Source organism: Symphodus melops (assembly GCF_947650265.1).
Source record: "Symphodus melops genome assembly, chromosome: 17".
Classification (NCBI taxonomy): domain Eukaryota; kingdom Metazoa; phylum Chordata; class Actinopteri; order Labriformes; family Labridae; genus Symphodus; species Symphodus melops.
In genome coordinates this window covers 3,839,188-3,853,620 of record NC_136707.1, presented here as the reverse complement: position 1 = coordinate 3,853,620, position 14,433 = coordinate 3,839,188, and the positions used below count along the sequence as shown (strand labels likewise).

Below are 14,433 nucleotides of genomic sequence, written 5' to 3'. Positions count from 1 at the left end.
GGTCAATACACTCAGGCACACAACTTATTTTCAAAATAAGATTTTATTGGTAACAAAAACAAGCAAGCAAAAGTTTGTGTGCCGTTCATTATTACATTCAAGTATAAAATCACGTTTCTTATCATTCGCATGCATTTCCCTTAATATCCATGAGATGATTGCATTCACTTCCGTTGCAATTCCAAACAGATTGAGGGAAAACCCAACCCCTAATGTTTATTCCACAATAAATTAAACAGAATAATGTTATTTAAGTTTTGACACTCAAATATAGACAATAGAAAGAAAAAAAAAAGACAGCATGTATGACTAATAGTTACTTGTCACCTCGCCTTGACAAAAAGTTTGGAAAGGACGAGGCCTAAGGCTCATTTTTAGCACTGTATTGGTTTGGCATCAGATCACTTTAAGTTGAGTAGTTTTGTAATTAATCTTTTCAGGGTGCAACAATCGAAGTTACAGAAATAAAAAAAGGACAATAACAGTCTTTGGCATTCTTCTAAATCTCCCATCTAGCTGTCTTTCTTTTCCAGTTGAAACCTTTTCTAGTTCATAGTAGAAGGTCAGAAAAAGAATCAAGGAATAAAAACAGGACTGACATTTTTCTTTTTCTTTTTAAAATCAAACTAAATAGACTCTTTAATTCTTTTGAACTAAATGCAGTCAGCTGCTTGTGATAATGAAAAGGTCCCTGGAATGCAGAGTCATGGGTCGTGCTCAAGCCAACATGGATCTCATTACAGATAAACCAGTTACAGTACACAGCATTAAGGGTACGATGAGAGAACAAGAAAATATATGAACAGCATAACAGAATAATAAGAGTAAAAATGAATTCAACACACATTCTGTACATATTGACTTGGTTTTCCCTTTAGACTATTTTTCTGTGATGTCCTTCAATCAAACTCAGCCATATCAGCCTTAGAACACACACATATATACACACACACATATATACACACACACATATACATATATATATATATATATATATATATATATATATATATATATCTGTCTTTACAGTTCATCCTCAGTCCGGGAGAAGCTCGTCACTGCAGCTGAACCTGTTTGGAAAACGGTGGCGTACAGCAGTGGATAGACAACACAAGTGCTTCAGTGTATCAGAGTCTTTGACAGTGCAGGAGAATGAACTACATTTTACCAGATGTATGGAGCCCAAACATGGCTTCTTTCTGTTAAACATTGTAATAAATGTTGAATTGGTGCCCATGATACATGAAGAGATGTTATAAGAGAGCGGAAACGTTTTTAAAGGGAATTCTGGTATTTAAAATCCTTCATAACTTATAGGTGTGAATAGTTTGATTCATCTGACAGCTGGAAATCAGGCTGTATTTGTTCCTACTATAATTCTTTTGGTAGAACTGACCCAGGTCAAATAAAGTGCCAACAATAAGTGCTTCTTATATATACATATATCAGAGTGTCAGTCTCAGTGTGTCTGTATTCAGAGAGAAACCAGCTGAAACAGCTTTTTAAAGACACTGGACTTCATTGACAACAACACAAATTTTACCTCGTAGAACACAGGAGGTGGTGAGCTTCAGCTGCCTCCATCAGTTTGTCTTATTGTGCATTTCATCAGTATTGTGTCGGAATTAATCATTTAAAACCCCCTCCTCCCTCATATTTAGAAACAGGCTAAAAGATCGAAGCACAGGCAGATCAGCAGCTCCCATGATTGTCATGGTAAAATTCGTACTTTTTTCAATGAAGTCTGGTGTCACTCAGATTGAACAACAATCTGAGCTCGTTAGTGCCAAAAACAACGAGTAGGTTTAGTGGGTGTACTTTGATGGCGACGCTTTAACCTAAAGGGTTATGTTGCAGCCATCACAGCTAAGTTTCACTTCTGCTGGATAACAAATTGACCGTTTTTTTTTTTTGTTCCTGTAAGTAATTATAGAGGTTTTTAAAATACCAAAATTTCTTTTAGAGTCGTTGCATGCAGCTTGAGCAGCTGCGCTCAAAGAGAGTAATATGTTGGTGATACGTTTGTGTGGAAACATCAAGAAAAGTAACTCTCATCCTCTGGATCTGTTTCCTTTAGGCACTAGCAGTGGGATCACATTAACCCTCCCCCCCTTCTTGTTATCATTGAGCGACCATGAATTAAAAGTGCTTTTTATTTGATGACTAAACATGTAGCACTGTCGCTTCAGCCGAGGCTGTTTGAGGTTGATATTTAGATTTTTTTTTACCAATTTATTTGAGCTTTTTATGCACCAAATAATAAGAGCGATTGCGGATTGAACCAAAAATAGTAACAACTTTAGTGCACACATAACTCTAAAAACCCTTTTAATTGAGGTCGTATAAATGCAAAGACTAATGGTACCAGACTGCTTCAGGAATCATACCGCACAGTCAGGCTGAGATACCTTCATTATCATCATCCCTGGATGTTACATCCAGCTGTACAGGGCCAAACCACACCTCCAGCTGTGCCCTCGCTTACATCAAATGCTGTCGTAATCCGTCTGCCTGGTGGACTCGGCCATTGCCTCAGCCATGAAGAAGGTCATGGAGCCCAGGAAACCCATCACGACCAGGATGAGCAGCTGCCAGTGAAGCAGCAGGTAGTTACTGTAGAAGAAGGCCAGAGCGGCCATGATGGACTGGACAGAAGAGAAAACAATGTGTGTAAGTAAACATGAATCCAAACCCTTTTAAAAAGATCTCTGTTGCTGCTCATTGTAAGTTTCCATCACAGTGACATCACTGGTCCCACATTCACCTGTATGAACTTGAAGACAGCGAATGCGGGGGCGCTGTTGTCCCGGAACATGAAGCCGATGATGCTCAGCAGCTGAGTGTTGAAGCAGCTGTCGCCCAAACCGAGCAGGAAGCTGCAGAGCATGGCCACTGGCAAACTGAGCAGCAACACAAACATAACAGTTTCAAACACCTCATCCAGCCCCATTACCTGGGCCTGCACAGTCCACCATTAGGATTATTAGTATAAGTTCGGTAAACTTCTTGTAAAATGCTTGATATGCCAGATTTGAGTGCTGCTCTTCAGATTTAGAGTTGATCTTTGATCTTTCAGCTCTAAATAACGACAGATTGTAAAAAATTGCAGCGCAGAGATAAATAAGCTGTGATGTGGAGTTTTGGATGGATCCAGGCAAATCTGTTGAATTAAACAAGCCAATCATATAGACTCTGTGCGAGCTTTGCATCACAGAGCTTGTACTTAACGACACCCACACCAGTTGCTGCTTTTAATTCTTTCCCTTTTCATTTTCTTGACTTTATTAGGGGCGTATACGAGACCCTCACTGTGGTCCTCATACCTGGGCGTGATGTAGGCCTGCAGGTCTGTTCCTGCTTCTGGAGCCAGAGGAGCGTCGCTGGCTATGTTAAGAAAAATCAGGTAAAAGGCAATAAAGTGAGTGATGAGGCCGAGCAGCACCACGGGGTTTCTTCCAAAGCGGTTCCACTTGTTGAGCATCCCAAACACGCCCCCTCCTGGCCAGACAAAGCAACGAAATTAGAGATGTTTTTGCTTTATGCTTTTATATACAGACATCAAAAAGCAGTTTGTTTGTTTTTTTAAGTTACACATCTCAGAAAGACTTACCTAAAATCTCGCCAATACCGATGAAGATGCCAGAGACGCCGATCAAACTCTTAGCGTCTTTGCCAAACCGAGTCATGGCTCCTATACACGTCCCGTACACGCCGCTATAAAAAGTCAGTTCCAAGCCTAAAGCGCAGACACACTCATCAGCATCGGAAACTTTGACCTTCAGACATCTTTTTTTTTTTATTTCACCCACCTGTGTATCCTATTGAGATGCTTAGAATCAGCATCTCCTTGGTGACAAACATCTTGCATGCTTTAACTGCAAAAAGAAAAGAAGAAACAAAAAAGAAAAGTATGGACATTAAAAGTTGATGAGTTAATAACACCAAGGGTTAAAGGGTGTTTACAGTGTCAACTTACCAAAAGCGTCCAGAGCTTGTGAACAGAGGCCCACGTGTGGCGAGCTGCGAAGAGAAGCATGGGAGTTTATTAAAAAAAAAAAGAATAATGATGACACAACCATGTGGACCTTTTTGTCTTCGAGCAACTTGTTCCTCGTCCCTTCCACTGGCTCCTGTTTTCACTTCAGCTACATCCCCTGAAGTGGACTTGGTTTCCATGCCGACGGTTTCTCCGACATTTCAAAGAGAAATGTGGAAAGTACAACAAAGGATAGCATTTACTGTAAAAGGTCACCCGCCTCATCCAACACAAAAAAAGTAACTTTCCTACTCCGGGGTGGGATGACCGAGGTTCCCATCTATCTTGGAAGGAAACATTTTCGAGGACGTTTCAAGGCCACTTTCCATGATCGATGTGGAAGTTAAATAATGTCCAGCTACTTCAAACTCAGAGCCTCTTCCAGGGACACCGCTCGACATTTTGACTCCACTAACAATAGCCATTAGAAGATAAATATCCCCATAAATAGCCCTAATTTGCCACTCCCAGGGTCGATATGCAGTGAATTATCTGCACTTCTGTTGGTCTGGATTTTTCCTGGAACCCCAGACACCACGAAGAGCCCACTCCCCGAATGACATGTCACTGGAACAAAACCAATGATTCATCAAAACACAAGAGGATCAACCCAGGCTGTGTGACACTGAACACTCCATCGCCCTCGGTGGAGCAGCACAGAAACAGAGCGTCACCTTGTGGACTTCCAGGGTAACCCCAGGGTACAGTTTGGGTTCAAAGGATGTTAGAGATCATCCTGTAACGAGAGATTTCAACAGAAGCTGACTTGTAGTTGAAGTTCCTCCTGTATCTAAAACGCTCTGTCATCCTTCCTGACCGTGTTTACTAAGCGAGAGTTTGTGTGAGACAGAGAACAGTGAAGCAAAGGCGAGCGAGGGAAGTTGCTTATATTTGATGTAACATCATACAGGGGCCAAATGATAATGCACCAAATATACTAAATGCAAAGATTGCACACGAGTCCCAAACCTCCGAGTCAGGTCTCAGGTCTTAGAGGGGCGAGTCTGAGTCAGGTCGAAAGCCACATTTTTGTGCAACGTCTAAAACTCAAGTCCCCATCTCTTGTGACAATTCATTGATCGACATTACCCTAAAGGATCACAGCCATCTGCTTCTTCTAGACGGAGACATAATAATGAGATATATCAGCTGTATGTCCTTGTGAAAATTAGAAAGTGATTGTGTGTTAAAATGTCTTTTTCTCTGAGAAGAACAAGCATAAAGAAGTGTGATACAAATCGATTCTTTTCATAACAAGGCAAGCTTTCCAGGGCTTATGATGATTAGACTTTAAGACATTTTACTTCCTGCTTTTCCTGTATTTCTAGACTTCAGAATAAAAGTCTGCCTGAGGAGTGCCAGGGTGCATCTTTCACCCAGAGACATTCGCTCTCTCACTGAAACCTCAAAACTCATTAGTAGCGCGTTTAACCCCTTCAATTCACCATCACTTCTGGGAGTGTCTCAATGACAGTGAGCAGGATTCTTCCCTGACTTGTTGTCACAGACTAACAGTGAAAGTCGTTTGGTGATGCTCACCTCGATGTTGAGCTGCCTTCTATGGATTCTGCCTGAAGCAGCGACTCTGACGCCTCCGAGGTCGCGGGGTCAGGCTCCGGCCTCCGGATCAGGAAGAAGAGGAAGCAACCCACCAGACTGATCACGGTGAGGGAGATGAACACGGTCTGACGGTCCTTGTCTGAGACACACAACGTGAGTCACACGCTTAAAATTAAACTCCTTATGAGAAGTCTGCATGGGGACCAAACTCTAGAAATAGCAACTAACACACGAGGCAGAGATTTTTTAATTTTTTTTTAAACGCGGCGTGCTTCTTACCCGTTATGTGAACGTGTCCATGCCAGGCAACGTAGATGTAGAGATTCCCAAAAAATAAGCTGCAGGGTAATCATTTTGTAATAAAAATAAATGTTGGAAGATCACCAAAAACACAGAGCTTATAAATCTTGTTTCCATTCAGGTGCATGAAAAAAAGCAACAAAAAGTCTCACCTGAACTGCAGCAGCGCCCAAAATATGCCACTATTTCTACCAATTGTAGTGTCAGTAGAGTTTATCGCTAGCACATTTCCCTGAGCCGTCCACAAAACTTAAACACACAGAGGGAAGCAAGATGAGAAAACATAAAGACCACTTTTAGACGTGTAAGAAAAGGTGATTGGATAACATCTTTGTACCTGCTGCTCCAATCCCAACAAGCACCGACGCTGTATAGAAGCTCCAGGTGTACGGGTAAATAAACATAGCAATGTAGCCGCTGTAAACGCAACATTTCAGAAACACATAAGAAGCTGGGATACTCATGAAAACTTCAGGAGATAAAGCTGATTTAAGTCGATGCAAGCTGACCTGTACAGAAGCCCACTGAAAAACATGGACAGCTGCGGCCCGATGACAGTCACCACTGACGGAGCGATCAGGTTCGATGCAGAGAACACTCCATAGATGATGGCCATACTGCAAGTGACAGGTGGCTGCACTGTTAATATTTTAGTGAATAACACAACTATTCATGAATGCTTGGGGCATATTAATCCCAGATCTTTCAAACTTTTGAAAGAGTAGGTTTCATTTTTTAACCTGGGTCCTATTTGTGTTTACATACATTACGGTTCTATTGATTCAATAGATGCAAAAATGTTAAGAATTGCTCCAGCTGGCAGCTGCAACAGGCTGTAATGGCTGCATGTGTGAACACATCAAACACATTTTTTCACTCTGAGTTTACGAGGACTCTCTCCAGCCAGCCACCGGTTACATTTTCCACATGAAGTCAGGGTATGCTGATGAGAGCTATTTTTCAGAAGTGCACATGTGAAAATAGATCACTTACACCCAAAAACATGTGGAGAAAAAATAGGGTGAAACTTTAATGATACTGGAATTAGTGTTTTAAATGAAAAGATTGAAATCTTGTTGGATGTTTCCTTGAAGGCGGAGTGAATTAAAAATTAACTCAGAGCAAACTCTGTTTCCTAAAGTAGTTAACTTAAGATTGAATTATCCTTCAAGATTTCGTGTGAGGAAGAACTTTGAGTACGCTCATTGAGCTGGGCCTCAGATCAGGGGCATCAGGGATGTAATCTACGGTACATATGTGTATTACCTTGTGTATCCACTCCCATGAAACTCTGTGCTGTTGAAGCTCTTGATAACTGTTTGCTGGAAGAAAGTTACGAAAATTAACCTCATCACACTGACGAACCATGACATGACCTGAAGTAATGTGTGATCCATCTGGAACGTGAATGAAAAAACATCAAACCTACCTCTATATTGCCACATGTTTGAAACGCTGTAAACATGAACATAAAGCCGAAGCCAAGGATGATGATGTTCAACAGCTTCTTCCCCTCTGGACCCATTTTGAGGGATATTTGTAAAAAAGAAAAAGTCCTGGAGTAAGGAAACACAAAAAGAAATTCAAAGTGACCAGCTCTCCTCGGTTCAGAAGAAAATGAGGACACGTTAGAATCGCACGTGACATGAGGACAGTCACTGCAAACCATTACATAGAAATCATCAGATGTATTAGTTTGTCCCAAATGCAACTGCATGTAAAACACAGATACTTGACATTACTAATTTGACAGTGCACATATACAGTTTACTTACAGGCTTTAGATAAACCCACAATCATCAGCAATCTGCTTAATTTAAGAATGATTTTCAACGTCAGTAATGAGAGTGTTTAAGGGTTTTGTTTCAAAATGTGCACAGATTAAGAGGTTCACGATTCATTTGCTGAATTAGTAGGAACTACATACACACACATATATATATATTACATATATATATATATATATATATATATATATATATATATATATTTACAACACGCAAACACATGAGAAATGTCTGACATTTTTCTATAAACTGTGTTTGTCTTTATGTTTTTTAAAGGTATTATCGCTGAATTAAAGAGCAGGAAGTGTCTTGAGTTAACAACGTCAATATTTCAAAACTGAGACATGGCACAGCAAACAACTTACCAACAATGATGAAGCTATGTAGCTATGTAAGCCCTCTGGCTGCTCCTCTTTATAGTGTCCAGGCTCAGTCTGTTATTGGTGACATAGTTCGGTTTCAGCAGCTCCTCCGATACCCTTAAAGAATCATGTTCTTCATCGTGTGGTTGCTAAACTAAGTTTAAAGGTTTCCGTCGTGTACATGGGATTCTTTGCTATAAAGAAGTGGAAAGGGCAGTCATGTGAACGTAATCAGCTGACTGTAGAGCTGTAACTATGTTTGTAGCATCAAATCGCTGATTTACAAACAATCGGCGCAGATGGAAACTCACAACAAGCACGTGCTTTCACGTATCCAGTTGCTTTTTTCTCTGATTTCGAAAACTAGTTTCCACTACCGGTTCAGGAGTTTGGTTACCGTACTTCTACTTTAAGTTCAGATGTCAATGAAACAATTTGCAAACATATTCGAAAACTTAAAAAAAAAAACATTAATCAATACCAATGTTTGTTTTGTATCGGAAAATAAGCAGAACCGTTGCTTCTTTAGAGTTAACGCCAGCGACGAGCCGTTAAAGTCAAACTACTTCCGGTTGTAACTAAAAAATATATATACGTTTTCTTTTTTTAAAGCACAACTATGACTATAATTGAAAGCGTTGACACGTATAAATTTAGTAATTCATTTAATTTTATTCTATCGTAACTGTGGGTGTTTCCCGCGTTTACGTGTATAATAAAACATCACCACTGCCACTAGGGGGCGCTAATGCATGTAGTATATTAGAGAGAAGCGCCACATTTTCTACAGAAGACGAAGAAGAATCTTCCCCTGACTGCTTTTGGGGAAGTTGGAAACGACGTGGACGTTGAGTCGCGATTAAAAAAGTCGTTTAATCTATGACTGTGAATCCCGAAGAAAACCTACAAGATAAGTGCATTTAATCTAAATCGCGCGGTTAAATTGTGCATTGTTAGTTTTTTTTCCGGCTGTAACAACAGGATTGTGTTTCGCGGAAGGCTCTCGGGCCTAACGACCTAATCACAATGAGTTCTTACGGTAGGCCTCCGCCAGACGTCGACGGCATGACTTCCCTCAAAGTGGACAATTTAACGTACCGAACCTCGCCAGAAACCCTCAGGAGCGTGTTTGAGGATTATGGCCGTGTCGGGGACGTCTATATCCCGCGGGACCGGTACACGAAAGAAAGTCGGGGTTTCGCGTTCGTGCGGTTCCACGACAAACGCGACGCCGAGGACGCGATGGACGCCATGGACGGCGCGCTCCTCGACGGGAGGGAGCTGCGTGTTCAGATGGCCCGCTACGGAAGACCTCCAGAGTCTCACGCCGGGGGAGGAAGGAGAGGTGGGCCGCCCAGGAGACAAGGTGGCGGCGGCGGCTATGGACGCCGGAGCAGGAGGTAAAAAAGAAAAAAAAAAATTAGCGCGAAAGTGCGAGCCAGATATCCCCATTTTGGATCTGTGTACGCAGTTCGCCCCGAAGCGTGGCCTCGGCCAGTATTTTAATTGTTTATATTTATTTTCTTGTTTAAAACTTTGGTCACACACAGGGTTTTTGTAAGAAGTTTACCGCGTAAAGCACGATTGTTTAAAAAAAAAAAAAGAGAAAAGTAACTTTTTAATCTTATAAACGCTGGATCCACGCGTGTTTAGATCTTGGTTGTTGGTAAACATTTTTCAGTAGTAGAAATTGTGTTCATGTATTTTTAAAGAAGTGGCCCTTAAAAGGAAAACATACTTAATGTTTTTGAATATTTTTTTCAACACGTGTAACTCCTTATTATTAAATGCCTAACAAATGACTGTTTTGCTAGTCTTGATGCCTTTTAACATTTTAAATGACGACTCACCCACTGATTCTATCCAGCTTTTCCCGCAGCCCGAGGCGCAGAAGACGTAGCAGGTCCCGCAGCAGGAGCCGCTCTCGCTCCAGGAGCCGATCCCGTCACAGCAGATCCAGATCCCGGTCCTACTCCCGATCCAAGTCCCACTCTCCCAAGACCAAGAAAACCAAGGCAAAGTCCCATTCTCGTTCCAGATCTAGGTCTAGATCCCCGTCCAAATCCAAGTCGAAGTCGAAGTCCAGGTCCAGAAGCCGTACCCCAGCTTCCAAAAGAGGCTCCAGGTCAAGATCTAAAAGCCCGCCCAAGTCAGCGGCAGAGAATGGAGGAGAAACCCCGTAGATCTCGCCACGCCAGCAACAGGTAAGGTTCTGAGAAGGTGATTGAGTCACACAACGGAGGAGATTTAACAACTCAAATTTTAGTTTCACTTTTCTTTTTCAAAGTTGTAAACGAAATGAAAGGCCCTCTAATAGCTAGTTCAGAAACATTTAAAGCCTTTTTTCCCCCTCGACGAGACCCCAAACTCATTCTTACGTTTGCTTTTATACCTGGTATTCAAGCTCATACTTTTTAAAACGTATATATTTTTTAAAGCACAGTCTCTATAGTAAATCAAATCTGGAACTCTTTCCTTCCAAAGCTGCAGCATCCTGTTTGCTAAAGAGGAGTTTGAGCTGAGGCAGTGTGAGCAGTTAGGTGTGTGGTGAGCTGCCCAGGGCTGCCTGCTCCTGCTGGTGAGGGTTTCTGTTGCAGAAAGGTGGAGAGCCTGTCAGGGTTGGGGTTTGGTGTTGAGGTACGTCTGCCTGTTCACAACTGGACATTAAACTGTCCCCCGGGTCAGATCCCCAGCCAGGTGCTGGAGGGGCTCCGAGGTTTGTTCGACTTTGCCACCATGTAAGTCCCATGCTGTTTGTTTAGTTTTAGTACTTTTTTTTTTTTACCCACATTTATTCTCATAACACATTTCCATTTTACCAGTTCATAGACTGTAATCAGTATAGTGGGATCCAACAAGACGCTTTCTCTGTCCAGTTACATATGAAGTGGTATTCCTCTTTTTTAGACTTTTTTTTTTTTTTTTTTTTTTTTTTAAATATATAAATTATATCAGTGACAAAATACACAATTATTCTCAGAAGAGAAAATGTTTTCTACTGGATTTAGCAAACTAAATTCAATCTGTAGTCCCAGGGCGGATGATTAGTGTTTCTTGCCACTAATTTCTCTCTTAATGCAGTTTTCGATTCAGAATGGTCTAAATTGAGCAGAATTTATTTATCACAGGATCCAACAACCCACGGGTTAAATGAATTGAATGAGTTTGCAGAGTGTGGCTCATGTCAGCAGTGCTAGCAGCAGCTTTTGGTCTCCCTTCAGGTTAAGGTCCACGTGCTTGTGTTGGTTACATTGTGCTTACATGCCAGTTTAAACTGACGCATCCTACAGCCACAATTTTCTAGATCCAAGTATTCCCCATCCTCTGTGCTGGTTTACATCAGGCAATAGTCCTCACTAGAGTTAGTGCTGCATTCTTGTTTAGCAACACCACTAACCCAACCAGGATTACAGGCCTGCCCGAATTCATAGAATACAACTAGTCGCACCAAAAAGTAATTCTTGAGCAGAAAGTTGAGTTTCACCAGCAGAAAGTTTTTGTTTGTGTATTTCCTTTTTCGCCCTGCTCTATCAACAAAGCCCTTTTTTATTAAAAGCTGCCCATCACTCTGCCTCAATTAATTGTTCTCAACTTTTTCTGTTTGGACAGTTTTCAGGCAAAGACTTCAGATGTTCAAGACCGAAGTCCAACGCAAGCATCAGTGTCCTGCTGTAAAAGGTTTTTATTTTGTCTTTCATGCTTTGGTTTTCTTAGGTTTTTTTTTTTTTTGCGTCAAAAAGGCTTCTTTTTTTTTTTTCTTTTTTTTTTTTAATTCATCAATGTGCTGTGATATCTTTTCATGGATTGTTTGATTTTTAAAGCATCTGGTCTAATGTGGAGGGGAATTTCAGTTCTGCTTGTGTAACAATATAAACAGGATAATAAGGGGTGTAAGTCTCAGCTTTTCTTTTCTTCAGTTCTTCTCACCTCATGGCCTGTATCGAGAAGCGAGCATGTAGTCAAACCTTGCATGCTTCTAAACGTCACGTTGAGTCTGGAATGAATGTGGCCACTAGCTGACTCATGGCGGTGATGTTTGCGTACAGAGGTGGATGTAATTGGGCAGTAAATTGTATGAATGCATATCTTCAACAACAAAAGACCTGTAATAAAACATCTATTTTCACCTTGCACTACCTGCTTTCACATTGATCGTTTCTGATGCAACGTTGGGATGTCAGGAGAAGCTGATCAATAGACCTTCACACACAGTTTGGATCATTTTTGGAGCCTTTCACACCAGCTCCTCCCAGCTGTAGATTTGTGTCGGACAGTCTCCCACAAAACAAAATGCTTCAAATGTGTGTTGAAGAGCTTTCATTGTTTAAATCAATACATCATGTAAGTGTTTCCACAACAGTGAAAAATGATTTAAAAACATCTGACAGGCAGGTAGATAACATTGTGCGTGTGAGAGGGCTAATGAGAAGATTTAGCAACCCAGTGCGATGTGCATTTTCCTGCTTTGGCTCAAAGAATTTGACTAATAAAAATTTATACTTTTACTTGTGTCGCTCCGACAAATTTCTAAATTCTTCGTTTCTTTCACATGTAACCCTAGACGCAAATCTTTGCGCTACTGTTGACTTTGAAAACATTTAACTTTTTCTGTACAGCTCAATGTAAGGCAAACTCAAAAGAATTTTTTTTTTTTTCTTCACATCATCCATAGTGTAGTTATGGTGAGTCAAACTTGATACCAAAAAGCCTTGAGATTAGCCTAAAGTAAATGCGTTATGATGTTAATCTTAAGTGATACAGGCCTGAACATATCGGGGTGGTTTTCCTCATTCTTGTTCAAATGACCAAACGCATCCAAAGTGATCTAATCCAGTTAAACTTGTTTTAATCTGAACTCTAAAGCAGTGAAGATCGTCAAATTGAATGAACCCATTTAAAAATGTCGCCAGCTTCATTTCCACCTTTTTATTTTGGCTGTTCAGGGCGTCTGATTATTCCTCCCTGTGTTCAGTGTTACTGCTGATGGTTTAAAAAAAAAAAGTTTTTTAAATGACTGCAATAAAGCATTTAATACATCCTGTTGCGAACATAACACATTTTGAAGCATCTTAAGTCCTTAAATTTGTCTGGGCATGGTTCACTCAACCCTGAACTTGTTTTACGTTTGGCCTTTTTTTTTTTTTTTTTCCTTCAAAAGTGTATTTGATCCTAATCTTGCTCGTATTGTTTCTTTGTGCACTAGGCGCAGTTGTGTAGCAGATGGGTTTTGCTGGTTAGCTGTTGAGGTTGCGTGTTGCTCTGCTGAGTGCTCGGGGAGTTTCCGGTATTCTCCAGAAAGCTCCTGTGACTACCAGCCATATGCTCGCTGCACTCTCAACCTTCTGTACCATGAAATGTTTCCCCCCCACGTGGTCATGGATGACAAATGTGACTTTCATTAAAGATTTTGGTGTTTTGTCTAAAATGGTCTCTGGTCTTTGATTTAACCTCTTCGTGTTTGAAGTATGGACAGTTTATATAATATTACCGAGCCCATCAGGGGTCTCACTGCAGGCTAGATTATGGGACACGATTATAGATTATAGAAAGTTTTTGAGGCATTTCAGACTTTTTTTTTTTTTTTTTTTTTTTTGTGGGTCTAAGTTGGGGTTCTGCAAAACTTGGGTAGGAGGACAACGCAGTAAATTAATACAGTAAGTTAGAACCTTGAAGCTCATGTGGACGAATGGTGAAGTTCCCTTTTAAACACAAAGCACTACTAAAAAAAAAAACACGTTTTCAAACTAGCTTTTTCCCAGTTGTGATTAAATGCCTTTCCCACCAGCCTTGCAGGTGGTTTGTTTACGGCTAACTAAGAAATGTAAGACTGCCATCATATGAACACTAGCTACTTGAAGCTATTAAACCTCATATAATGCGTCAGGGCTGCTTGAATAGCTTTAAACACTACAGCCTCGCTACCTCTTATTCGTAGACATGAACACAGTCATATGTAGTGTAATAAAACAGGATTTTTATTGTAGGTTGACAAACTACAAAACTTATACATGTTGCACTCTGCCACAGAAAAGGTGTTATTGGGTGTAAAATGCTAACAGCTAATTTAAAGTGATAAATTCAAAAGAAGCTCTTTACATCATTCGGAGGATTCCCCTCACATTTCACAGAAAGTAAAGAAAACAAAGGCCCACAAATATAAAACAATTATACAATAGTTTTTTTTTTTTTTTTTCATGCTTGTATTCTTGCACTGACATAAAGGCATTTGGAAAAATACCCTGTCAGTGGTGGTCTTAAGTGGTCCGGATTTAAAACCTAGACTCCACCCAGACAGAGACAAGACAAGAGTAAAAATGCTTTCAATTCTGAGACCAGACAGACCTCTAAAATCTGACCTTGAGCCCAAGACTGATTTTGAGTATAGCTA

The 14,433-nt window shown here is 40.7% G+C and overlaps 2 protein-coding genes across 8 annotated transcripts; one reads left to right on the top strand and one right to left on the bottom strand.

The window, feature by feature from the left end:
* Window positions 1-24: 24 nt before the first annotated feature.
* mfsd11 (major facilitator superfamily domain containing 11) lies at window positions 25-8,715 on the bottom strand. The gene is made up of 16 exons (XM_079366101.1): window positions 8,357-8,715; window positions 8,049-8,239; window positions 7,326-7,452; window positions 7,163-7,218; window positions 6,406-6,513; window positions 6,234-6,313; window positions 6,049-6,145; window positions 5,876-5,934; window positions 5,576-5,735; window positions 3,977-4,020; window positions 3,810-3,875; window positions 3,611-3,736; window positions 3,324-3,498; window positions 2,765-2,900; window positions 2,418-2,645; window positions 25-2,385 (listed from the first exon to the last, which is right to left on the bottom strand). The coding sequence occupies exons 3-15, from the start codon at window positions 7,419-7,421 to the stop codon at window positions 2,487-2,489; spliced, it is 1,362 nt and encodes a 453-aa protein (XP_079222227.1). The 5' UTR covers window positions 7,422-7,452; window positions 8,049-8,239; window positions 8,357-8,715; the 3' UTR covers window positions 25-2,385; window positions 2,418-2,486.
* A 107-nt stretch (window positions 8,716-8,822) lies between these two features.
* On the top strand, window positions 8,823-13,470 carry srsf2b (serine and arginine rich splicing factor 2b). Of its 7 annotated transcripts, none has more exons than XR_013781039.1 (5): window positions 8,824-9,445; window positions 9,913-10,249; window positions 10,530-10,682; window positions 11,655-11,723; window positions 13,249-13,470. XR_013781039.1 is itself a non-coding variant. In XM_079366117.1 (3 exons), exons 1-2 carry the CDS (start codon window positions 9,072-9,074, stop codon window positions 10,226-10,228), a joined length of 678 nt encoding a protein of 225 aa, XP_079222243.1. In that variant the 5' UTR covers window positions 8,823-9,071; the 3' UTR covers window positions 10,229-10,249; window positions 11,655-12,550. The 7 variants fall into 7 exon arrangements, 2 of the variants coding, with proteins under 2 accessions (XP_079222243.1, XP_079222242.1); XR_013781040.1 differs by having other exon boundaries at window positions 10,530-10,783; XR_013781038.1 differs by lacking the exon at window positions 10,530-10,682.
* The last annotated feature ends 963 nt before the right edge of the window (window positions 13,471-14,433 follow it).

What these genes read in the sequence shown, in the direction of transcription:
- mfsd11 (XM_079366101.1), bottom strand. Translation starts at nt 7,421, where the DNA reads ATGGGTCCAGAGGGGAAGAAGCTGTTGAACATCATCATCCTTGGCTTC. An exon ending in AAACATGTGGCAATATAGAG is followed by an intron (nt 7,219 to 7,325) that starts GTAGGTTTGATG and finishes ACTTTCTTCCAG; the next exon opens with CAAACAGTTATCAAGAGCTT. An exon ending in TTCAGTGGGCTTCTGTACAG is followed by an intron (nt 6,314 to 6,405) that starts GTCAGCTTGCAT and finishes TTGCGTTTACAG; the next exon opens with CGGCTACATTGCTATGTTTA.
- srsf2b (XM_079366116.1), top strand. Translation starts at nt 9,072, where the DNA reads ATGAGTTCTTACGGTAGGCCTCCGCCAGACGTCGACGGCATGACTTCC. An exon ending in TATGGACGCCGGAGCAGGAG is followed by an intron (nt 9,446 to 9,912) that starts GTAAAAAAGAAA and finishes GATTCTATCCAG; the next exon opens with CTTTTCCCGCAGCCCGAGGC.